Raw genomic sequence first — 26,761 nt, forward strand, 5'->3', positions numbered from 1 at the left:
TGAAGCAAGGACAAGGGTCAGACCATTTTAGTCAGGGAGGCATCAGACGCAGGAAGTCTTGAAAGTTGGTTCTTAAACAGATAAGTTCCATACTCAAGATATTTCATTACATCATATTTTATTTTCTGAAAATCTTAAACATACTCAAATTTTGGGAATAGTTATGTTGCGGCTGCATTGATTTATTAAATGATATCATTTCCACCGGTTTTTGAATGATTTAGAAATTACCTGTGCGACTTGACTGTGAATTTCGTATTCACTTGCGGAATGTACAAATGGTAATTGCAAACCAAAAACCCGCTTTAATGGTAGAATCTTTGATATATATTACCCATGTAAGGACTAATGTTCAGACCAAATAAATGTCAGTATCTAATTTTAAAGATATGCCCTCTAGTATTTTGACTTTACTCACGTGCATAAAGTGAATTGGTTTGAATTTACTAAAGTGCATTGATTCAGCAGAAGGAGCCTGGTTCATTTTGTCGGCTGGGAAAGTTCTTTACACCTTTTCTATGATAGAGAGTGTAGTCTTACACATAGAGATACCATAATCGGAGTTTTAGGATACACAAACCTGACTGAAGAACATCACGTGTGTACTTTTCCAGCAGGAGCTGGCAGGGGTCTGTCTGAAATAAGGTACGAGCCACTTGTAAACAGCATGTTCCACAAAAAGAAAGATGATGCCGAGAATGATTCCAGCACAAAGCATAACGAACAGTCCAGCGTGGTGCTGCACTTCTAGCTGGGAATCTTCTTGCTTGATACGCTGCTTGTAGCACTGTGCGTCGGCGAAGTGGACATCTATTAGGTCCTCGATATAACCACTGGCATGATATTGTTGGATCCTTTTCGACAAAGAAGCCTATGGATTGAGAAAGGTTGATAAGAACTACCATTAGCTATAAAAAAAATAGTTCTTTTGTTTCGTAAAAAGAAAATCGAATTTTATTTTTCAAATACGTAGGTTAATATAAAATATTGAACAATAGGCGTTAGACCGAGCTATAGCCCCTGTGATGTCATTCACGTGAGCTTGCCAAACATTCTGCAAAAGATGAATATGAAAGTGAAAATTAAGGTCATATAAATTATTAAAAGGTAGACAACCTATTTTAACCATTGTTTGATCCTTCTGGTTTATTTCCGAAACTGACAAAAGAAACTCAATTAGTAATTTTGTAAGGAACACATTTATTTTTAAAAAAATGCTAAAATCACGTAAAACGAAATAGATAAATGCTTTAGAACCGCAACAGACACAAAACATAATCCTTTCTCTGAGATGATTATACCGAGGGTAATCGTAACGACAATCCTAATTAAATAAGACCGTGACGCAGATGAATCTTCAACGTTATTCTGGTAAATAAGTTATAGCTATGGTTTGTTTTCTTGTTTTTTACCAAATCGAGTTTGTGGTGATCATATGTTGTCCTGAACATTCAAACCAAACAAGGATGATATTGAAATATCTGCAAAGATGCCAAGACCGGCATAAACAGATAGCGTTTTGTTGTTGGAGTTTTCTCAGAGCAAAATTGTTAGATATCAGTTTCAAATTATGTTGACAATATTACTAAAACCTTCAATACTTTGATCTCCTTCTATGCAACTACATACCGTTGGAAAGTCTAAGGATATAAAAGAAGTATATCACGGGATGACGTTCTTAGATTAGATGATCAATGTGCAGTCTGAGAGGCTATTGATCTGGTATTGTGCATGTCGACAGAAGGGCGTTTCAAGGTAGAGGCTAAAGTGGTTTCAAGTAGGTAATATGGCCAATGTACACATTGACAGAAGAGTCTTCAGAGGAAAGAGGTTTAAGATTTCTCATATGGTTATTATGACTAATGTACTATTTGATAGGCTATTGATTTGGTGTCGCAAAGGTTGACAGAAGCGTCTTGGGAGGGAAGAGGTTAAATATGTCTCACAGAGATATTGTGACCATTGTACAACTTGACAGGTTATTGATTTGGTATTATTAGTGTTGACAGATGGTAAAGAAAGGTAAAAGGACAAAGACGTCTCATAGAGGTATTGTGACCAAAGTGCAGTCTGACAGATTATTCATGTGATATTTTGCTTTTCGATAGAACGTCATCAGAGAGAAGTGGGTAAAGAAGTCTCAGGAAGTAATATGACCGTTGTGCATTCCGACAAAGACGCCTCAGTGGAGTACCATGACCAGACCAATCGATATACTATCATCTAAGGAGTATAGGTTTGAAAAGGAAAATGTATTTTGTAAGATTTTTGTAGAAGAAAATGTATATATACGTATTATAATTGAATTTGCTTTGATACAGACAGAGAAGCTTGGTGAATATTTTTGTGTAACAAGTGTCCATGAAAAGGTTTGTGTATATAAGTTGTTCTCTTATGAAGCACATAATGATTGTTTATACAATACATATATAGTCTACTCGCTGCATCCAAGATAAAATATTTTCCACAGAACGTTTTCTTTATACACAATCCTTGCTAACTCATAATTGTACCTTTATTGGCACCTGTCAGATCCACTAATTAAATGTATATATAGGTTTTAATGAGAATGTACCTATACAATAAATTAATAACAGTGTTTGGACAGGCAACACGAAAACAACTTCATTCCAATTTTTCATATTCCGGATTTGTATATAATGATTATCGCCGTAAGATTAATTAAATGCATATGACGTATTGACTCTTTGCATGGACTTGTTTATTTATTAGATAAAGCTTTGTATCTTTTTTCTAATTTTGATTAAGAGAGAGAAAGTTTCAAAAGATGTAGAAAGGGGTAAATACAGGGATACGTTCCATCGGTGGAAACGTTCACTAAGAAGAGAACAATTGTTAAGGAACGTTTACTAATTCTTTTCCTTAATTCAACACTTATATTTTACACCATATAAAATAGACATGTTCTTTAAGGATGCTTATTTCTGGTTCTCTTACTGTCCTCTGTAGACAGGTTTCACTAAAATTATTTTAAGAATTATAGCAACGCTTAATCAACTAGCTTTGTACAACCACTGAGAATGGATGAATTTCATGTCGTGAGAATTCATCCCATTTAATCCATAAAAACTGATCTTTGGATTTATTGTACCGAATTCTATTTAAATATTTTGACCAAAGTTAAACGGTTCTAAAAGAGTTTAGGTCTTATACAATGGTATACCCAGAAACAAGAATTCTCTTACACTTTGTGAAGTTATTCATTGGTAGTCTTAAGCACAGCCGAAACTAGCCCGAGTGCTTTCGGAATCTACCGATTACTTTTTCAAGGGTATGAAGTCGTATCGTAAAAAACACCGCTGTACAAACTCGTTCCTTTCATCTTTGCCTTGTTTCCTTGTATCGTTTTTGTAAATATTCACAAACAACATGTACCTTCTGCAGATTATTTACATTTTTATGTTTTGTTCTTGTCTCGTTTGTTTAAGCTATGTTGTATGCTATTGTTTAAGCTAGGTTGTAGGCTATGTCCATGATAAAGAAATCAGTAGATTCCAAAAGCATTCGGGGTGATTTTACACCAGCTATTGCACCGTTGTTTCTAAGTTTTTGCATATATACGATTTTCCCTGACAAATACGATCATTATGATCCGGTACGATTTGCGAAGATTGTTGAATAGCGTCGGTCTTATCTTATAGTGTCTTGAAACTGCATAATACGAACAAAATCGATGTAGAAAGTAATATGTAAACAACTTTCGTATCACGTGTACCATCAGTGTAACATAACTATTTCAAAGTAATAATTTATAATAATTGAAAAATTCCACATAACCGGAGAAAACACAGTTTGAATTCCAGCTCTTGCAGAGTTAGTTGCATAGCATTTACTATTAACTTTTATTTTTCATGTTTTGCATGTTATCCTAGGAATTAAAAATTTTATTTCTGATCATGCACGAGTATATTTTTCTCTCTCGTTTCTCAAAAATAAAATAAAGAATATCTTGTCTTGGAGTGACAACTGTACGCACCATCTTACATTTGAATTACAATTAAAAGTTTCAATAATTGAAATAAATAGTTGCAAAAGACTCACTTTAATGAGCTATTGACCACAGTGTTGCATTTTCTTCAATGGAACAAAAGGTATTTGCCAGACGTTAAGCTTAAATGAACGTGTCAGTACTGGAAACTAGAATAATTGTGAGTTTATTATTTTTTCTTCGTTTTTATCCCAAAAAGATTATATTTCAGCCAACCCTTCAATTCTTAAATTCTTGGTTGAATCATCACTTCATGAACTCGTGCATCACGATTTGGCAAGACGGAGTTACTGGATGAGAAGCCAGTGAAGTTGAAACCATATCCGTTACCCTAGACGAAATTAGTAAGTGTCCGAAATGAGATTCAAGCTATGATAGACTTGGGAGTTATAGAACCAAATGAGTCTGCTTATAGCCTTCCTGTTGTGTTGGTACAGAAAAAAGACGGTACACAGATTGTGCGTCGATTACAGGAAGTTGAACAGGATTCGAGGTAGAACTGTTACCTGATCCTGAGTCCATTTTGCCGGGGTGACCAACGCGAAATATTTTTCGAAAATCGATCTGTCAAAGGGATACTGGCAAATTCCAGTTCCAAATGAAGACAGAGTAAAACTTGCCTTCGCAACTCCAGATGGGACCTACCATTGGGTAGTCATGCCATTCGGGGTCCAGAATAAGCCGAGTGTATTCACGCATATGATGCGAAAATTACTTGAACCGTTACGGGGGGCAGGGGTTTCAAACTTCGTAGACGATTTACTCTTAGCGACAGCTACTTGGGATGATCATATCATTTTGCTGAGAAACGTTTTAGAGCGACTTCGACAAACGGGACTGACCGCACGACCATCTAAGTGCCATGTAGGGTTTAGGAAACTAACCTACCTAGGTCATACAGTCATACAGTCATACGTTAACTCCAGATAGTTTAAAGGTCGACAAACTTAGGTACGACCGATCACTAAGACGGAAGTTTGATCTTTTTTTGGGACTGGCTGGGTATTATCGTCGATATGTTGCTAACTGCAGCGCTATTGCTAGCCCATTGACTGACTCGACTCGGAAGAACGAAGTTATATGGACAGACGCTTTTCAGACTTTGAAGGACAGACTGACGTGAGACTCAGTAGTGAAAATGCCTTTTGTGACACGAGATTTTGTCTTACGTACTGCCGCTTGGGATAGAGGTTTAGATGCTGTGCTATTACAAGAGCATGACGGAAACTTATTCCCAGTTGCATACAGTTGTAGGAAATTGTCAACTGCAGAACGCAATTATTCAGTCTCTGAGAAAGAATGCCTGGCGATTATCTTTGGGATATCTCAATTCCAACGTTACCTGCATGGACGAAAATTATATTAGAAACTGACCACCAACCACTCGCCTATTTAGCTCACTCTAAGTTAACAAATGGAAAGTTAATGAGATGGTCATTATTTCCACGACAGTACCAAATCCAGATGCGGTATATTAAGGGCAACGAGAATGTAGGGGCTGATTGCTTAAGTAGACTAGGAACGTTTGAGGTGAAGGGTTCACCTGGGGACGTGTAAATGAACCAGGTTGGATCTCCGAAATTTGGAGAGTAAAAATCCCTGACTTTACTCTTCAAAGGGGGCCAATTTGTAAGTATGCAAGTTTCTGTCGATCTATAACGAGCACATTAATTTGGGCCAGAGAACAATTAATTAATTAATTTATGGGGACACGTGCTTGTTAAATTGCTATACTGCAATGATTTCTAATGTATGTCTCTGGAGAGGAAGTGATTCTTAATTAAGCCTTTGTTTACTTAACCGTTAGACGACTAGAAAAGGGAAGGTTACCTTCGATTTTATATTGGAACTGTCAGATTTTAAATTTTCAAGATCTGATTGTTTGGAATTCTATAAGTCATGCTGACCACAATTTTGACATCTAGTTATAAAAGGCGGTAAATATATTTAATCCTGATTGGTTACGCTAAATAAGGGGCGGGGTTCCCACACGAAAATTCTTGGCGATAAATTGCCCTCATCGAAAAAAATCTAGTCAGTCTGCAATTTTCCTGCACGAGTGAAAACATAAGGGTCTCCAAAAGTGAATTTGGAAGAAATTATCTCGTAAAACATTGGTCAAAGTGACCGGACGTCTGGAAAGTCAACGGACACAATTTTGGCGGTAGAAGCTAACAAAGCCTGAAAGCACAAGGTATTTGCATCAGTTTCATGTAGTTCGTTGATACCAATATAATCATTTGCTTGAATTTATTTGTTTAAATCCGCAGATCAGTTCTCTTGAAATGAGTGTAACTGTGTTTGAGTTAATCTATATGAATTCGTACAATGGTCATCTTTATATAAGTTTGATGAATTGTTTGAATTTGTCGTCTTGATTGATATATGAATCCAACAATTTCATGCAGTACTTTCGGTGAAAGATTTATTCCAAAAAGAAGTGAATCTTCCTAATGTAATGTATTATCCCAGTTGTTTATGTAATAGATTAATTTTTTTGTTTGTCCATGTACGTGGGCTCGTGTCATTCTGTTCTATATATCTGCACAGATCTCTATTTATTCTATCTATAATTTCACACTTTATTTTAAAATTTACTCGATCCGGGCAACAATACCATGGGCGATCACCCTCTAGATAACGATAGCCAAATAAAGCGGACACCTTGTAAGAAGGTACAACCTCATAATACCATACCACCAGCAGAAACGCTACAACACAGTACACATCAATATTCACTGAGACCCTTATCAACAATATTAACACAACATAAATAAACCACTCTTCCGAGCGGCCCTTATGAATTCTAATGCAGCGTAGTACAGACCAATCTTTTGCGAGACCCCCTCTCTCATCAGTATTGATGTAGTAGCCTGAGATTCAATACGGTTAATTTTCTTGAAGGTTTGTGTGACGGTCTGGGAACATGCGAAAATTCCCTCTGCTTTACCCTTCTTGTTAAATAGGATAACTTCACGTTCAATAACTCTGATCTAGACATCCCTGTCCTAACAATACATACAGTATCCTCATTGCCCCGTTTTAAATTGATTGCCATATCCGTTTCCCTCATTTCGAAAATTACAATAGCTTTTACCATGCATTTTATTGCTATGGAAGATTCATTACATGAAATGTCACGTGCAGCAGCAGGATTACATCGTTCTGGATGAGGTAATGGTCATGTGTTAACTGGTTATTACATGTATGACTAGACCAAATTTAACCAGTTAAAAGACGGGTTGTCGGGTTAATGAATAGCAAACAACATACTTGTGAAAACAAATAATGTGTGAATTAATTTAATGTTAAAACTGTGGTACATGTCAAGCCATTGATAATCAGTATAACTGTTGTTTTATTCATCTAAGAGATCTTGTTCAAGTATTTGCTTGATAACAATGATATAGGATAAAATACCGATCATAAATGGCAGTTGATTCCACAATATATTACAGTTGTGCAAAAATAAAATTTTTATATTGATCTTTTTACCGACAACATTTTGATTCAATTCTAAGTTTTAATTATTTTTTGCTATTATCTTTTTAATCTTTTTAATAAACGGAATGCATTTCATCTTTTTCTTTACCAAAAATAAAATACCTATCTTTTTACAAAAAATACAATTTGGACATTCTACTGAACTGAGATGGACGTTAGTGAAAAATGGAACAATGAATTTACCCTTGCAAAATCTGGAACGAGGAATTTTCATTAGCTGTGGTATATGACTTAGTGCCGGTCTCAAACACCTATCTGCACATCCAACTGAACAAATGAATTAATGTAACGATATCAAATGTATTGTTACCTTCTGCAAACAGAAAGAATTGTAACTGAATCAACTGAATTTTGCACGAGCTTCACATAATTGCCGACGTCATTCTTATCATGACTTCGTTAAGCTGATGATCTTAACACTTTTTATAAAACGAGTTCTATATGAGTGTCCTTTGCCTTTATCGTTGCATGATGCACAAGAAAGTTGCGGCAAAACTGCATGAATAAACCTGCAATCAGTTACATACGTACAGCTCATTAGCCAACTGACACGTTATGCTTATAATTTCATTTTGATGTTTCTTCTATACTGTTTCCACTCTTTACGATCCCGAGCCTACTATTTGCTAAATGAAAGGCTTAACGGGAAATAGTGGACATCTAGAACTAACCATGTTTAATTACGTCTTTATAACAGTATTGACGTCATAACGACTTTAAGTATTGTTACTCATAAAAACCTATGTAATAGCATGAGCCTATTAGGAAATTAATCGCTTATATAAAAAAATTATTTCGTAACTTCCAGTAATTAATTAATTAATTGGAAGTGACGACATTTCGTTAATAGCTGAAAAGTTGTCAAATGTTATTTGTATTTATATCCTTTAAACAATTATTCGCATGGTGTCTTCTGCCAAATTTCCCGGTTTGGGAAATATTACTACAATTGATGTTGAGTATTATTTTTAGAGTCGAGTACATTCGACACTTGTCTGAAAGAGACAAGAGTAGTACAGAAGTGGTGATGTTTAGACAAAGTCTTTATTCTTTTTTAATCACTGATTTTTCAGTTTTAAAATCCGATTGACAACTAAAATGTAAAATGTTGTTGGGGATTGGAGCAACATCGTTTCACATCCCTGATAGTTGAACAGCTTCATTTTATACTGCTGCTGCACAAAATATAAAACGAAATGCAAATTACACATTTACTGCTTTAACTTAAAATGGAAAATGATTCAAAGTCAACAGAGAGTTATCTAGAATCCGCCACATCCATACTAATATACCCACATTATCAAAATATAGACTGAGCCAGCGATGTTCTGGTACCCCTACGAAGCACTTATAAAACTACGATTTGAAAAAAATGTATTGTTTATATGTAGGACAGGATTGTTTATATTAGAAAAATAAAGTCTTTGCTAGTGATGTTTTTGTACCGTACACCATACATACATTACATACAAGGTTGAATGTTAATAGGCAACTACCAAACAAGTAATTAGGCAGTCCTGGTTAACCCAGTCAAAACCACTGGCATAGTTAGTTTTAACATTTCTTCAGAAGTTAGTAAGGTGGTTTCATTATACTACTAAGAAGCAGAAACAACATGTAAATGCTTCGTTAACTACTCTAACGTTTACAAAGAATTGGCTTAGTTACAATACCGACTTCTATGTAACTCGTCAATTATATGCTAATATGATTGCAGGTAACCAATAAACTGCACCAATTTGTTTGCTTTTGTGGGTTTAACTCCCGTTTTTCAGCATATACAGACTGCCAATATGTGTGTAGGAAGAACCCGAGAAACCACGGGAAGAACCATCGACCCACGGGAAGCTACTGGCATGGTTACCATTATGGCATGGTGAGACTCGAACCAACGCGGACAGAGTTGAGATGTATAAGTGATCAGTAACATACATACATACATACATACATACATACATACATTAAAAACAAATATGATTATCTATTGGAATATTTTTAACCAATAAGGATTATCGGTTCATAAGCTTTGATGCATAGAGAATATTTAACTGATATGAAAATGAACATAAAGTTTTATGATACAAGCGAATATCACAACGACAACTTGTCTGTAGTGAAAAAGAATATTGGTTTATTCGAGGAGTAATTAAATGTTAGACATGTAAGAGTGTTTGTTGGCTTAACGTCAAAAACATATTCAATCAAAACTGGCCATAATGAGAAGAAGGTGTGCACGGAAATAAAGAAATGTTTTAGCTAAATAATATATATGCTTAGTCGTTAGGGAATATGGGTTCGTGTGTGCAGGCAAGGCGATAGGTGCCGTTTACCCGCGGACCTGGGTTCGAGTACGAATTAAAAATTCTCTAACCTGTATGATAGTATTATTTGCATTACTATTATTAAGCATTCTTCTATAGGAGTCCAGAGATAGCACTTTATATAAGAAAAGTCCCAGAAATATATGTACAGCTGGTAAAAATACAGGTTTATACAAATACGGATACAAAATTGGACCACCCAATAAAATAGCTTCTTAGGAAATGTTGCAAATAACGATTTCAGTGTGTTTATCTACATAATTATAAGTGCATTTGTTGATAAGATTCCTCCGTAATTTTTATTTATGTGCGTTGTTGGGTACGTGAACATCAGTTTTCGGATTCTTTATTTTTACAAAATGTAAACAATGCTTTTCTTCAGATACATGGTCTATATTTTCAAATTATAAAACTTGTATAACTGTTCTGTAGGGGTATGAAAATATCACTGGAGCAGTCTATTTTTGTTTTTGTAATGTAGACAAAGTAGTAGATACATAATTTCTGGAATATTCCAAATGTGGGTCAGATGAAAATGTATATACTTGAAAAATAACAAGGGAGCAAAGTTGTTGCCTCTATTTTCAACCAACTGATGCCTTTAGTTTCTCTATGCAGCCCGAGTCTGAACAGACAAAGACTAAAATCACCAACGTCAGCCTGACTTCGATTGTATTCTACTTTCACATAACGATTACCGAAAAAGACTATATGGAACTGTACAATGGTAATCACTAATCAAATTCATAACTAACCTTAAGTATAAAATATCACGTGCCAGGTTTACTAAATCAGTAATAATAACAAACATTTCCATGATTCATCAAGACACCATACCCTCAGTACATTATCTAACAACAGAACTATTAAAATATTTAAGTATGGATGCGTAATTTCGATGAGATTTAATGACCTCTGCTCAGTGATTCTTGAATAATAATGGTAATATATTTTTTAAAATCAGCCCTCGGTTTCCTTCATTCAGACGATTTGACCGCAAAGTGATGTCATTAATAGTCAGTTGCAATGCCCTTTCTCTGTATGAATACTGTGTAATTCGACTCTTTTCTATGACATTGAACTGATCTTGAAGTCAAGAGTATCCATACTCAACGTCTCAAAATGCATTAGGTCGATACTGTCATAAAATGGAACTCGCAATAACTAATTTATGGCACAATATCAAATTGTACGTATTTCCCCATTATTCCGCCCACATAAATTCTTACTTATCTTAGCTACTGTGGGTACAATTCATCTGATATATTGCCTCTAGAGGCCAAACTCTTTCCAATTGAAAATAACGGTATGACGAAAAATAAGGTTATTGATTTAACCCGTTTCTTCCACCCCACCCCCAGCCATAAAATTAATCAATGAGGCGTTCGTATAATATGCTGAGAAGAAACAATTAATCTAGACCAACTTGATAACTATGAGTGTTATTATTAGTAGTTATGAGTCTAGACCAACTTGAGAACTATGAGTGTTATTAATGGTAGTTATGAGTCTAGACCAACTTGAGAACTATGAGTGTTATTAATGGTAGTTATGAGTCTAGACCAACTTGAGAACTATGAGTGTTATTATTGGTAGTTATGAGTCTAGACCAACTTGAGAACTATGAGTGTTATTATTAGTAGTTATGAGTCTAGACCAACTTGAGAACTATGACTGTTATTGTTGGTGGTTATGAGTCTAGACCAACTTGAGAACTATGAGTGTTATTATTGGTAACAATTAATCTAGACTAACTTGAGAACTATGAGCGTTATTATTGGTAGTTATGAGTCTAGACCAACTTGAGAAATATGAGTGTTATTATTGGTAGTTATGAGTCTAGACCAACTTGAGAACTATGAGTGTTATTATTGGTAGTTATGAGTCTAAACCAACTTGAGAACTATGAATCTTATTATTGGTAGTTATGAGTCTAGACCAACTTGAGAACTATGAGTATTATTATTGGTAGTTATGAATCTAGACCAACTTGATAACTATGAGTGTTATTGTTGGTAACAATTAATCTAGACCAACTTGAGATTTATGAGTGTTATTGTTGGTAGTTATGAGTCTAGACCAACTTGAGAACTATGAGTGTTATTATTGGTAGTTATGAGTCTAGACCAACTTGAGAACTATGAGTGTTATTATTGGTAGTTATGAATCTAGACCAACTTGATAACTATGAGAGTTATTGTTGGTAACAATTAATCTAGACCAACTTGAGATTTATGAGTGTTATTGTTGGTAGTTATGAGTCTAGACCAACTTGAGAATTATGAGTGTTATTGTTGGTAACAATTAATCTAGACTAACTTGAGAACTATGAGTGTTATTATTGGTAGTTATGAGTCTAGACTAACTTGAGAACTATGAGTGTTATTATTGGTAACAATTAATCTAGAACAACTTGAGAACTATGAGTGTTATTATTGGTAACAATTAATCTAGACTAACTTGAGAACTATGAGTGTTATTATTGGTAGTTATGAGTCTAGACCAACTTGAGAACTATGAGTGTTATTATTGGTAGTTATGAATCTAGACCAACTTGATAACTATGAGAGTTATTGTTGGTAACAATTAATCTAGACCAACTTGAGATTTATGAGTGTTATTGTTGGTAGTTATGAGTCTAGACCAACTTGAGAATTATGAGTGTTATTGTTGGTAACAATTAATCTAGACTAACTTGAGAACTATGAGTGTTATTATTGGTAGTTATGAGTCTAGACTAACTTGAGAACTATGAGTGTTATTATTGGTAACAATTAATCTAGAACAACTTGAGAACTATGAGTGTTATTATTGGTAACAATTAATCTAGACTAACTTGAGAACTATGAGTGTTATTATTGGTAGTTATGAGTCTAGACCAACTTGAGAACTATGAGTGTTATTATTGGTAGTTATGAATCTAGACCAACTTGAGAACTACGAGTGTTATTGTTGGTAGTTATGAGTCTAGACCAACTTGAGAACTACGAGTGTTATTGTTGGTAGTTATGAGTCTAGACCAACTTGAGAACTATGAGTGTTATTATTGGTAGTTATGAGTCTAGACCAACTTGAGAACTATGAGTGCTATTATTGGTAGTTATGAATCTAGACCAACTTGAGAACTATGAGTGTTATTATTGGTAGTTATGAGTCTAAACCAACTTGAGAACTATGAATGTTATTATTGGTAGTTATGAGTCTAGACCAACTTGAGAACTATGAGTATTATTATTGGTAGTTATGAATCTAGACCAACTTGATAACTATGAGTGTTATTGTTGGTAACAATTAATCTAGACCAACTTGAGATTTATGAGTGTTATTGTTGGTAGTTATGAGTCTAGACCAACTTGAGAACTATGAGTGTTATTATTGGTAGTTATGAGTCTAGACCAACTTGAGAACTATGAGTGTTATTATTGGTAGTTATGAATCTAGACCAACTTGATAACTATGAGAGTTATTGTTGGTAACAATTAATCTAGACCAACTTGAGATTTATGAGTGTTATTGTTGGTAGTTATGAGTCTAGACCAACTTGAGAATTATGAGTGTTATTGTTGGTAACAATTAATCTAGACTAACTTGAGAACTATGAGTGTTATTATTGGTAGTTATGAGTCTAGACTAACTTGAGAACTATGAGTGTTATTATTGGTAACAATTAATCTAGAACAACTTGAGAACTATGAGTGTTATTATTGGTAACAATTAATCTAGACTAACTTGAGAACTATGAGTGTTATTATTGGTAGTTATGAGTCTAGACCAGCTTGAGAACTATGAGTGTTATTATTGGTAGTTATGAATCTAGACCAACTTGAGAACTACGAGTGTTATTGTTGGTAGTTATGAGTCTAGACCAACTTGAGAACTACGAGTGTTATTATTGGTAGTTATGAGTCTAGACCAACTTGAGAACTATGAGTGCTATTATTGGTAGTTATGAATCTAGACCAACTTGAGAACTATGAGTGTTATTATTGGTAGTTATGAGTCTAGACCAACTTGAGAACTATGACTGTTATTGTTGGTAGTTATGAGTCTAGACCAACTTGAGAACTATGAGTGTTATTATTGGTAGTTATGAGTCTAGACCAACTTGAGAACTATGAGTGCTATTATTGGTAGTTATGAGTCTAGACCAACTTGAGAACTATGAGTGCTATTATTGGTAGTTATGAGTCTAGACCAACTTGAGAACTATGAGTGTTATTATTGGTAGTTATGAATCTAGACCAACTTGAGAACTATGAGTGTTATTATTGGTAGTTATGAGTCTAGACCAACTTGAGAACTATGAGTGTTATTATTGGTAACAATTAATCTAGACCAACTTGAGAACTACGAGTGTTATTGTTGGTAGTTATGAGTCTAGACCAACTTGAGAACTATGAGTGTTATTATTGGTAGTTATGAGTCTAGACCAACTTGAGAACTATGAGTGCTATTATTGGTAGTTATGAATCTAGACCAACTTGAGAACTATGAGTGCTATTATTGGTAGTTATGAGTCTAGACCAACTTGAGAACTATGAGTGTTATTGTTGGTAGTTATGAGTCTAGACCAACTTGAGAACTATGAGTGTTATTATTGGTAGTTATGAGTCTAGACCAACTTGAGAACTATGAGTGCTATTATTGGTAGTTATGAATCTAGACCAACTTGAGAACTATGAGTGTTATTATTGGTGCCAGATATATAAATTAGGATATAGAAAGATGACCGATCATATTACAATTTTAAATGACGTCACCGCGTACTTAAAGTAACTTTTTTTCTTTTTATCTTTGACAGTTTCTAGTTAGGGATCAACTCCAACACATAGAAATGTAAAGAAAAATGCGTCGAGCCGATTGCTAGATACAATATAAAAAAGATACCTATCAAGTCCACATATGGAATATCCCTTCCCCAAAAGATTTCGACATGGATCTGTCTTTGCGATTTAATATAACGAGCAATTTTTCGACCTTTAAAACAAGTCTTGACGAAGTTTATAAAAAGTAATAAAAGAAAGAAGAGGATCACTGTAAGTGACAGCTATGTACAGTAGGTGCACGATAAACCAAATCTATTAAAATTTTGCAATAATTGAAACCTCTACTTATAGGATTTTAATTTCAACCACTGTTTGAAAGTTTCTAGTCTGGGATTACTCCAGTAGAATTAAAAGTTTAGAGAAAAGTCGCGAAGACATAGAAAAGCCTTTCAAGGAACACATCTTAAGTCAAAGATTGGAATCAAACATCACCTTCTCAGAGCCTTTTAAAATGGACCATTCTTTGAGATTTTCTGTCTGAGGATATGTTTACCGCCCAAAAAGGTATAGACGAAGTTTCTCAAGATAAGTAAGGAAAACACAATAGTCTTTTGGATACCAGCAATATTAAGCTGCTGTACTGTTGACCGATTATATCTAAAATTTGCAATGTGTGATTCCTACTTACACAAGTTCGATTTCAACCAATATTTCATGGTTTGTTACATGTTCCAACATTGATAAAAGTTAGGACAAAAATTCATCAAAGCTGATTTCAAGAAATAGGGGGCTTAATGTTGGTACCTGTATGTTCTTTTTGGGGGTGGAGGAGAGGAGGGGGTATAACATAGGCCGTAAGAGAATTAAATATTACATATAAATATAATCGGTAACATCACTTCGTGAAGAATATTTACTTTGACCTTTCCTTGACATGTTGGAATATTTTCGAGAAGAATCTGTGACAGAAGGGCTAGTTCAGTTGCAGTTTCATTTTAAGGATCTGTTCCAACAGCAGGAAATAATTCAACGAAAGTAGAGAACTAAATATATCGTTATTTTTTATTTTAAAAAAACACACAAGGGACGACCCTAAAATCCATATATGGCTTCTACAGTCCACCTCTAAAAATGATTTCGATATGGATCGTTTGATCCCCAAGAAAAGTATAAGCAAAGTTCACCAAGCACAATCAGAAAAATACAAACGTCTTTATGGACACCGATAATATTAAACAGACATTGATTATATCCAAATTTTGCAGTGTGTGAACATCTACTTAGACAATTTTGATCTTGATTCCTGTTTGAGATTTCCTACTTAAAGATCTCTTCCAACAGTAGCAAATTTATATAAAAACAAAAATTCATCTAGCCCATTTCAAGACAAAAGGTGGTAAAATATATGAAAGTTTTATAAAGCCAACAAGATTACCTCTTATGTATGTTATGCATATTTGATTTAATTATATCTGATTGTATATATATATATATATATATATATATATATATATATATATATATATATATATATATATATATATATATATATATTTCAATTTATTTGTTTGTTTGTCAGTTTTGAATTTTTTTTATTTTTCATTACATGCTATTGTGATGTAAATTTATTCATTGGAGATGATACTTTTTCAGAAAATAGTTTGACCTTGACTGCTCGTTTTAGTAAACACCACGTGTTGACCTAGATCCTGACCATGATTCAAAATTAGTAGCAACCACGTAAATAAGTTCTATTTTTATTTTAAAATGATTAGTTGTTGTCGAAGTCATGATGGGACTACTGATTTAAGATGTAAACAATTTTTATATTTTATTTTTAGAGTAAAATGATTGGTTTTCGTCCAAGCCACACCACTAAGAAGTAAATAATTTCGACGAGGCTCTGGAACATGATCACGTGACCCCCTTTTTCTTTTTAGAATACGATATAACCTTTGTTTTGGAGAGATTTTTTCAGTAGTTGGACTTTTTCTTTACACTGGAAGGTGTATGTTGTGCTGTTTGGAGTTATTTCAAATTACTTGGATTCAAAAGGATTAATTTCTTTTTTTCCTGGAAAATACGTATGCGCATGTAAAATTGTTGAACAAGGACAACTTTTATTTAAAAAAATGTTCAGATTTCTAGAACCGGAGTGATATTTCTTGTTTCTACAAGGAACTGTAGACTTAAGCACTACAGGTTACAATATACGTCATTGTCTTCGATCTTAAATTCTTCGTTGGAACTTGAAACCATTAGAACATTTTATTATTCGGACTACTCAAATTTTATTCGTGGATTATTCTTGGATTATTTGTGGATTTGATTCTTAAAACCCGTAAGCTAAAATTTCTTCATATTTACAGAATTTTTCCAGGGAAATAAATTATTGTATTTTTCGGAGCTTGTTGTTTTTACTCTTTCTTGTGTTTCTGTTTATTCGGGCCTAAACACGTAACATAAGAGGTCTATGTGTGGATCGTACAGTCCACCCCTACAAAGATCTTGATATGGATCGTTCGTTGATATTTTAAACCAAGGGTAACGTTTGCCCATGAAAAACAGACGGTTTAATAATTTGAGATAGGAAGAATTCTTTATGTTTGGAGTTAGGGCCGTGTCTCGTGTTGCACGGTTCGGAATTACTAATATTCGGCTTGGAACAGCTTACTGTTGAGTCATACAAACGTAAAGCAAGACAAATGATATGGGAGTGAAATTAGAGTTTCGTGATATGTTGTCATGGCGTTTTGAAACAAATATTGTTAGAATTTTTGGGGGGTCGAAAATATCGCTTGAGATAACAAATCTGAAGGATTGGTCCATCTCAAATTTGTTTTCATCGAGGCGTCGTTCCATATGTAAACCAAAGAGGTAATCTCCTTATGAGCTTTCATATAACTCGTATATTTATGTACCTATTTCTCGAAGTCGTCTCGACGAATTTTCTGTAACATTTCCTACTGTTAGTGGAGTTTCCTAACTAGAAACTATCAAATGGGGTTTCAGATGAAAGTACTTTAAGGAAGAGTTCATTTCACTGACAGTTTTCATATTATCGGCGATCTCTGTTTTCGGTTTTATATAGATGGGGAAAAAATAAAACACTCGTATTTCTCAAACTAGGTTAGAACAATAGCAATGAATGTCCTGAAGAACGTTGAAATTTGATGCAGCATTTTTTAAGCCGGAAATCAGTAAGTGAATACCTATTCTTTATTGAATCTGGAATAATCAATAGGCAGCCAACTCATTTTAAATAAGGAATATGTAGCCAGCTCGATGTGAATACGGAGTAAGTAGCCAACTCATTGTGAATAACGAATAAGCAGCCAGCTCGATGTGAATATGGAATAAGCAGCCAACTCATTGTGAACACGAAAGAAGTATCCAACTCCATGTGGATATATTTAAATCGGGAATAAGTAACTGGTTATGTATTCGTTATTGAATAGGAAGCTAGTTACTTATTCCTTATTAAATCTAGAATAAGGAACAAATAACCAGCTTGAAGCCCATGGAACACGTCTATTGCATTCTTGATTTTATGTCTGTCCTATGATCTTTTAATCTCATTGTATCTCGAATAATTCAACTACATATTGTCCTAATGTACCCACAAACTCCAGTTAAAGTTGTACGAATGAAGGCCGGAAATCATTCTGTGGTAAAGACAATAAAGACTAATTTGTCTGATGATGGTTTGAATGCACACAGCGAAAGATTTATATACTAGTATTTCTGTCTCAATTGACTGACGTAGTATGCGTCGTTTGATTTTGTCTTTGATTAGAAGTCATAAGGATGACAATAGTTTGCAACATTTAGTTTGGATGAAACTTGATGAAAAGTGTTGTTTTTATAAAGCTGAAATATAGTAATCAATAATTACAGAGGAAAGGCTGTAAGCTTTACATAAAAGCTTTGTATTTCGAATGGAAATCATAAACTTTAGATATGTGAGCATTTGCAATGTGATTGAATAATAAAAAAGGACATCAACATACAAGTAGTATTAGTTTTCTTCGGAGAAGAGGGATACTAGGAATCAGCAGGTTATAAATTGGCAATTAGGATGCAAAATATCGGAGGTACATCTTAGTGTGCGTCAATATGAGTTACAGATCTGTGCCAATACGACACTGATTAGTTGTAGTTAATGAAAGGGTGCCCTCAGAATTTTTTCCTGCTGTAAAACATACAGTAGTAAGCCATTAATTTTTACGGATTATAGGCCAAAACATGTTTAGATGTGAAACAGGTTGGTGGGTGGGGTGGATGGGGTCAAGTGACCCCTCTTGTCCCTATTTACGGATGCCCATTGGTTAATTCTAGGAAATGGGATTCTAGGCATACTATTAGTCGTGTTCTTTATCCGGAAGAAAACCGCCACTGCTCTTTTCTAAGCGATCTCACTATCAGTTGACGTGCAGGAGATAAAACAACAAACTCTCCTTCAAATGTATCTAATTCTATTTAAATGGCCATATTAATAAATGTATTATTAGTTGACATAACACTTAAACATATTAGAAATATATAAACGACATATGTCAAAGTTAAGATAAGAAAATGGATAGATTGAATCTGCATCAACCTATATTTCAATTGGTCGTTTGTTTGATTGATTTAACCTCTGAAGGTCAAACACACAACGGAAATTGTATTTGCTTCAATGTCTGGACCATTAGTCACGAAACCGATGGATTGTAAGTCTTAAGGATACATATAATTATTTGTTGATACTTTGTCCATAGGATATAAATACTAACACGATTATTTGCGGAAGACACTTACCAATCACATGGTTAGTTTTTTTAAATGAAAAATTTGTGTAACCTATTAATTGTATTAAAAAAAATCGCTCATCAGAGTTCAATGACGATTATTAGCTGTGATAAATGATGGAAAGAAAAAAAATGTAAACAGATGGACACAGAAATCACATTTTGTGAATTTGCATTTAGAATCATTAGGGACAATAAAAATCCCCAACTGTATTTCAGTCAGAACGACAAGTGGGAAGAGCACAGAAAAACAAAGTATTAATTTACCTTAAGTGGAGAACCCTTAGGAAGACCGATTCCGTAACCATCCTCGCCAAACGTTTGACTTAGCAGTCTAAGGTCACAGTCAGGGTCAAGTTTGGCACGTGCATAATCAAGGATTGGGTAGTCGCCTAAATATGCATCAAGTTTACCTTCTCTGAAAAGATAAAATCATACAGCTGTATCTTGTGGAATATGTTGAGCTGAGATTAAGTTGTGGATTGAGTCTGAATTCTTAACAGGACAAATAACTCCACAAAAATGTCTAATGATAGAGATGAGCCTGTTTGAGTTTTTATTCTCAGTAATAAATAAGTTTAGTTTCTAGTTTAATTGTTAAAAAGCATCAGTACTTACGCATTGTATGTTTCATTTATTGGAAACAACAGATTTTAATTCAGTAATTTAAGATGACGCTGACTGGAACCGCGACTATCGTAACTATCATAGGTACACCAGCTGGAATTGCTGTTGGAGCTACATCGATAGCAACCGGTGCACCGGTGGTACCGACGAAATAGATTATTTACTAGTACGAGTTTCATTGGAAATTCTCGCTGCTACGCAAAGCAGTCTTAATACAATTATAGAGGTATACTTGCTGGCCATTGAAGATTGAAAGCCATTACCACAGCGGAGTCTGAGACGGTGTTGACCGATACAGAAAATATGTGACGACTCCATGCTAGTGCGGAGTCAGAATCTAAATAGGAATGTGATTTACAACCAGTAAAAATCGAGTAAACGGTTGGAAAGTGTAGTTTCCGGTCAGAGGCGCTTCAGGAATTTTCTAATGAGAACTTCACGCAGGCGATACCTTGGCTCAGTGTTTTGTCACCCACGGGAATTTATCGCGGTCCATGTACGTTTCCCAAAATAGTAAAAGTCATGGGAATATATGGGCTAACCTTGGTCAGGAATCCTGGTTATAAATCTCCATTTTCATACTACTTGCACCTTTTCTCAAAATCAAAATTTCAGATGTCGAAGTCAAATCTCAGTTTGGTTCAGTCGGGAAAGCCAGATAGGGAACATCCAGCGGCCCTGGCAGAAGTTATTCTCCCAGAGTTTTCTGTGTATGAGAATATGCGGTTGGATGCCCCAGAGATGGATTTCTTCCCAGGCTTGACCCTTCACATGAGGAGAACCGAGACAGCAGGTTGTAGATGAGGATCAACTGGTGCATCACTGAGACAGTAGTGTTCTCTCTGGCCAGAGAACGTCAACTGCCGGACTCTTTGTCTGACGACTCTCTTATGGAAGCCTATATTTCATCTTTCTCAGGCGATAAAGATGACGGTGAGCTGAATAAGAGCCGATCTCTTTGATGTCTGAATGCAATTCATCGCAGATTCCTTCCAAATTGAGCAAAATGATTGACTGGATAAATATATTGACCTAGCAAACATTGCTCCTTAATGTGATGCATTTACTTAACGATCAGCAGTTTAAAATTCATATTAACCACACAACCAAACTCTATATGACTAGTTATAATCTAGTCCAGGAAACCTTAAACACTGAAAAGTTAGATCACATCATTTCCCAGCCTGACACAAACACAGAATCCAATAAGGAGGATATATCCCCGATTACATGTTCGCCTATTCAAAACAGTGTTCACTCTTTACTCCTAGAAGGATATCCTACACTTGATATTACAGTTTTACTTTGGTGTTTCCATTATATCTTCAGGCTTGCTTATTTTGGACCAAGGCAATTCTGAACTTAACCGAGTTTGATTCCTGCCACTCACAATGTAGAAGTAGTCCAGATGAAATTGGCCTGGGAATGACCGATCCTTTTCCCGTTGTCCCTTCCAAACACTTTTAGATCATCAATATGTCTTGTCCCAAACAAAGTACCTGGACAATACAGGCACATTAAAAACCTAGCATATCCACAAGATGATTCGATAAACATATACATTCAACTGTTATACTATTTTCATATTTATGTAGTTTGGATGATATTATAAAACTTGTAAAGAAGCTAGGTACAAGTTCTTTAATGATCAAGACTGATATTTATAGTGCATTTCGCTCATTTCCAGTGCACCCTATTGACCTGTAATTACTTGGTTTCTTCTGGCGAGACCAGTAATAATACAAGATTGCCTGTTGGCTGCGCATGCTCAAGCGGTTATTTTGAGGCCTTCAGCACTGCTTAACGTAGGATGGCATCCTCAAAATTTGGCATTGCTCACACTGCTCTTACATTATATAATTTCCAGTGAATAATCATTTGAATCAATAATTACATCCGAATGAAATACTGAACACAACAATAATATTGATTTATGCTTCAGATGTTATCGCCGGAATGAATAATTTCTCAAGTTAACAAGATTATAAACCCATCTTCCTGACATAAGTGACAATCAGTATATTCAGTAGAATATTTCATTCTGTAATAAAGAATGCAGTAAAACTCAGGTACAGCGAGTTATTATATGGGGGAAATCCCTTGTCCAAGACCAAGACTAAGATAAATATGTTCACATTAATAATAATCTGAATACTTAATCATAGGAAAATATTGGCTATGTATTATTTGTTTACCTAAATAAAAATTACTGGTCAGGTAGACAATGAATTTGATTTTTGGACAATGTCAAGTCCAAGATACAATTATACATAACATGTTATCATGGAGAAAAATCCATCAAATACAAATTAAATATACATCACACTTATGTTAGTCTCTCCCGATTCGTCCTTTTACTTTCGGGCACTGAATCAGTTTATTGATTTGTGGCAGTTGTTGGGATACCAATAAAAGTCGTGAGAACTGAACTTCTAACAACCACTATGGTTTTACTTTAGATTGAAATAGATCGAAAACGCAGTATAAACTCGACAAAAGTTTTAATTTACTTCGACTTTACGCTATGGGTAATGCCATTACATTACGGGAATTGTAATCACTGACTGACCACTTGAATTTCGTTTGTTTGGTAGTCATCCCCGGACGAATTTTCCTAAGCAGTCTCATCAATCACACCCGTAACCTGACAAAACCTATTCATCGCATTTGATTTATAAAGGATTCGTTCCTGTCTGCTAGCTTGGTGTTTTTTCCTTGATCACTTCACTGGCTGCTTCTTCTTTTAGACAACCGACGATCAACATCTTCAGAATTACAACTTTTCACAGATTATCAGGTACTCTTTGATTAGGGGCTATGTTCAGACCGTTGACGCTACGTATAGAACCCGCTCTAATCCATCCACATCACCTTTAACACTGGTCAACAGTGAAATCATTACTGACTTGAAAAGGCCCTAATCTGTAGTATTTTGGTGTGCCGAACACGAATATAACCTTGAAAAATTTGTATTGGCTCTCGTTTTGAAGATATTCATATACCTCATTTTCTATGTTTCACTGTGTAAATTTCTCCAGTAGGACTGCAGCAACATCCGGAATAATGATGTAACATTGCATAATACCATCATGCTCACATCATCCACAGTTGATTGCATCATTTTCTGATGCAATGCAATACTAATGCCATGCGGCTGCTGAAGTAAGTTGACGTCAGCAGTGTACTATACATGTGTAGGCCTATTATACTAATGCCAGGCGGCTGCTGAAGCTGACGTAAGCAGTGTACTATATAAAGCCCAATCAGATAGGTTCAGCATTTAAAATATTTTAGACGTTGTGCGAGACAGTTCAAGCTACTGTTACATAAAACTTATTATTTTATCCATTTACGTACAATAAAGAACAGTAATGCCTCGAAAGTGTGTTAATACCGCGGACAATTTTTGCTATATTTGTGGGGAAGTGACATTTGCCAACCAGAAGAAAAGTATCAATTCTCAAGTGAAGAAGGCATATCATCTTTACTTCAGATGCAAGGTTGGTGACCAAGACAAGCCTTGGGCTCCGCATATATGCTGTGCTACATGTACAACACAGCTTTCACAGTGGTTGAATTGCAAAAGGTCATCAATGCCGTTTGCAGTCCCAATGGTGTGGAGAGAGCCAAGCAACCACCTAAATGACTGTTACTTCTGCTTGGTTCCTCCTCTTTCCGGCGGAATAACGAAGCGAAAGAAGTCGAGAATAGTGTACCCAAACATTCCGTCTGCATTGAGACCAGTTCCACATGGTGAGGGACTTCTTATTCCAGAACCTCCAGCAGAATATTCTCTTGATTCATCTGACGAAGACAAAGGTGAGTCGACCTGTTCTTCTCCTGGTCCATCAGCATGCAGTGATCCAGATTTTCACTGTGGTGCATCATCAACCCCACACAGAATAACACAGGAAGAACTAAATGACCTGATTCGTGATTTGGACTCATCAAAGAACAAGGCAGAATTGCTAGGATCAAGACTCCAACAATGGAATCTTCTAGAAGAAGATGTCACAATTACTGCATATCGAAAGCGCCACCAGCAATTGGAGCCTTTCTTCAGAAAGGAAAGTAATCTGATATTCTGTTCCGATATTGAGGGCCTCATGAATGCTTTAAAAATCACTCATGACCCACAAGAATGGAGACTATTTGTGGACTCTTCGAAACTGAGTCTCAAGGCTGTGCTTTTGCACAATGGAAACATTCTTCCATCTATTCCAGTAGCGTATGCTGTCCACATGAAAGAGACATACGATAACTTAAGGCAGCTACTGAATTCCATTATGTATAACAAGTACAGCTGGCACCTCTGTGGTGATTTGAAGGTAGTTGCCCTTTTAATGGGACTGCAGCAAGGATATACAAAATACATGTGTTTCTTATGCGAGTGGGATAGCCGAGCAAGGGAAATGCACTACATGAGGAAGGAATGGACTCACAGGCAGAATGTAGCCATTGGAGAGAAGAATATCCAACACCCAGCTCTGGTTGAGGCTCAGAAAATCTTGCTACCACCCCTTCACATCAAACTAGGTTTGATGAAGAACTTCGTGAAAGCCATTGACCGGACTTTGCCAGCATTCCGATACCTGCATGAAAAATTCCCTCGACTCAGCGAAGCAAAGATTAAAGAGGGAGTTTTTGTGGGTCCTCAGATTCGAGAGCTTTTCAAAGATGACCGGTTCAACAACTTGCTGGAAGGTGACGCGAAACAAGCATGGAATGCTTTTCGCCTAGTTTCTACAAACTTCCTCGGAAATGTTAGGGCAGAAAACTATAAGGAACTAGTAGAAGACATGTTGATGAAGTATAAGAAACTTGGCTGCAATATGTCTCTAAAGATTCACTTCCTTCATTCCCATTTGGATTTCTTTCCTAGCAACTGTGGTATTGTTAGTGATGAACACGGTGAACGTTTTCATCAAGATATCGCAACAATGGAACAAAGATACCAGGCAAAATGGTCCACTACAATGCTGGCTGACTACTGCTGGACACTCCTCAGAGATGCTCCCGAACAGCTGTACAAGAGACAGGCGAAGAAATCTAAGATGTAGTCAATGACTTGATTTTTTATAGGTAGGCTATTACAGTTGACCTTTTACTATTGGAATGCATTTCGTTATGTAAACATTAATTTCTTGCAGATTACAAAAAAACTAGAGCCAATTTTGCAATTTGACTGTCATATTCGTGTTCAGCACATAAAAATTGATAAGAATTGACTAATTTTATTTCAGTAACATGACTTTTGTAAAAATTTGTTGTCCAGTGTAATAGTAATCTCCGAAGAGTTTACCTTGCTCCATGCACCAGTGGCACTTACAGCATTTCTTTAAAAGTTTTCAACCGGTCTCAACACGAATTGCTTTAATTACATTCCAATTTCAGTCTGGTGAAAAAGGCAATACTGTTTCTTCGGACCTTGACGGTTGTTGATGTAATATCAAGTTGCATGACTGGCCTGATTCGACTAAGCACTTTCTCATTGCTAAAATGGTCTTTGGTGCTTGGTTTCTGACAAGCTCCTTAGATTTGTATTCCCCGTTAACCCTTCCATTCGAACCGGCTAGTTATGGTTATTGATTAAATAGTTGATAGCGTGTACGACAACATTTCTCAGCCAATGCTTCCCCTGGTCTTCATCACTTTACTTAGAGAAGCTGATATGACAACTCGCAATTGAAATAGACCTAAATGTCTTCCCGATTCATAAAGTACGCATTTATTTGATCATGCACGATTTCAAATGCAGCGAAGTGGGTGATAACGCCAGCTACAGTAGCTGACAGATTATGATTTTGCTTTTTGAGTCATTTGTAATGTAAAAAATGGTTTCATATTTCGCTTCTTGCTTCGTGTTTCCTCAGCTGGTCACACTCTGGGACTGACGGCCATCTCTTCTTAAGTGGAAATTTTGACTCGAATCTTAATTTTAAGAGTTTGTGAAGTGATTTGTTTGCCCTATCTATGTGGCATGATAAAAAAGGAGGTCAGGACTTTACATATCTTACACGTGGACTTAATCAGGTATAATTTCTTGACACCAACTATTCAAAATTTGTGTAAAATGTTATTTGCTGCTCTATAGGCCTTAAAATAAACGCCCTAGCAAGACAATATTTCTTCTCTTTTACTTATCGTTACACAAAACTTGATTTACCTAGTATTTGATCACTTTTCATGTGGAAGAGTTGTGTATCCACTGCTGTATCCAATGCTATAGATGACGGAGGTTCGACAAAGCAATGTAGAGTTCTTCTGGTGGGAGCTTAAGTCGTTGATCCGTTTTATGTAGCACTGTTTCCTCTTCCAGGTAGGGTATCATAATATCAAGTATAACACTATTCATCCGAGACTGATCCATTTTATAATATAACAGCATCAGCATCCAAGATAGAAGAAATTTTTTGAAGCAGACTATGCCAGCGATACAAATGTTAAAGCCATTCTACATTGGACCAATGATAAACTGGGGCTTCAAGAAATGTTAAGATCAGATTGTAGATCATATTCACCTGGAATCTCTTAGAGGGAATCAATCCGTATATATGTTGAGCTCATCTGACAGATTCAGCTAATCGGAATGCAGCCTTTGTTGCATTTAGAGATGTTTCATATCTATTACACGCAATAATGTCCTTAATATTTTATTGTTGTGACATCTTGCTACTTGTTACTATTCTTTTCTTCTTTTTGCAGATTTTAACATCAGCAAGCAGTGGATATAATATACAAGGC

The 26,761-nt window shown here is 35.5% G+C and overlaps 1 protein-coding gene across 1 annotated transcript in view; it reads right to left on the reverse strand.

Annotated features, from left to right (window-relative positions):
* Nucleotides 1–565: 565 nt before the first annotated feature.
* The window catches only part of LOC149807328 (glutamate receptor ionotropic, NMDA 3A-like), a 103,459-nt gene continuing 77,263 nt past the window's right edge, over nt 566–26,761 (reverse strand). The window contains exons 5-6 of the mRNA XM_089954042.1: nt 19,658–19,808; nt 566–871 (exon numbers count right to left, since the gene is read on the reverse strand). Coding sequence (XP_089810168.1) covers nt 566–871; nt 19,658–19,808 — 457 coding nt within the window. The remainder of the gene's footprint in view (nt 872–19,657; nt 19,809–26,761) is intronic.

This window comes from Sinohyriopsis cumingii, chromosome 1 (assembly GCF_028554795.1).
Source record: "Sinohyriopsis cumingii isolate HCF-2022 chromosome 1, ASM2855479v2, whole genome shotgun sequence".
Taxonomy (NCBI): domain Eukaryota; kingdom Metazoa; phylum Mollusca; class Bivalvia; order Unionida; family Unionidae; genus Sinohyriopsis; species Sinohyriopsis cumingii.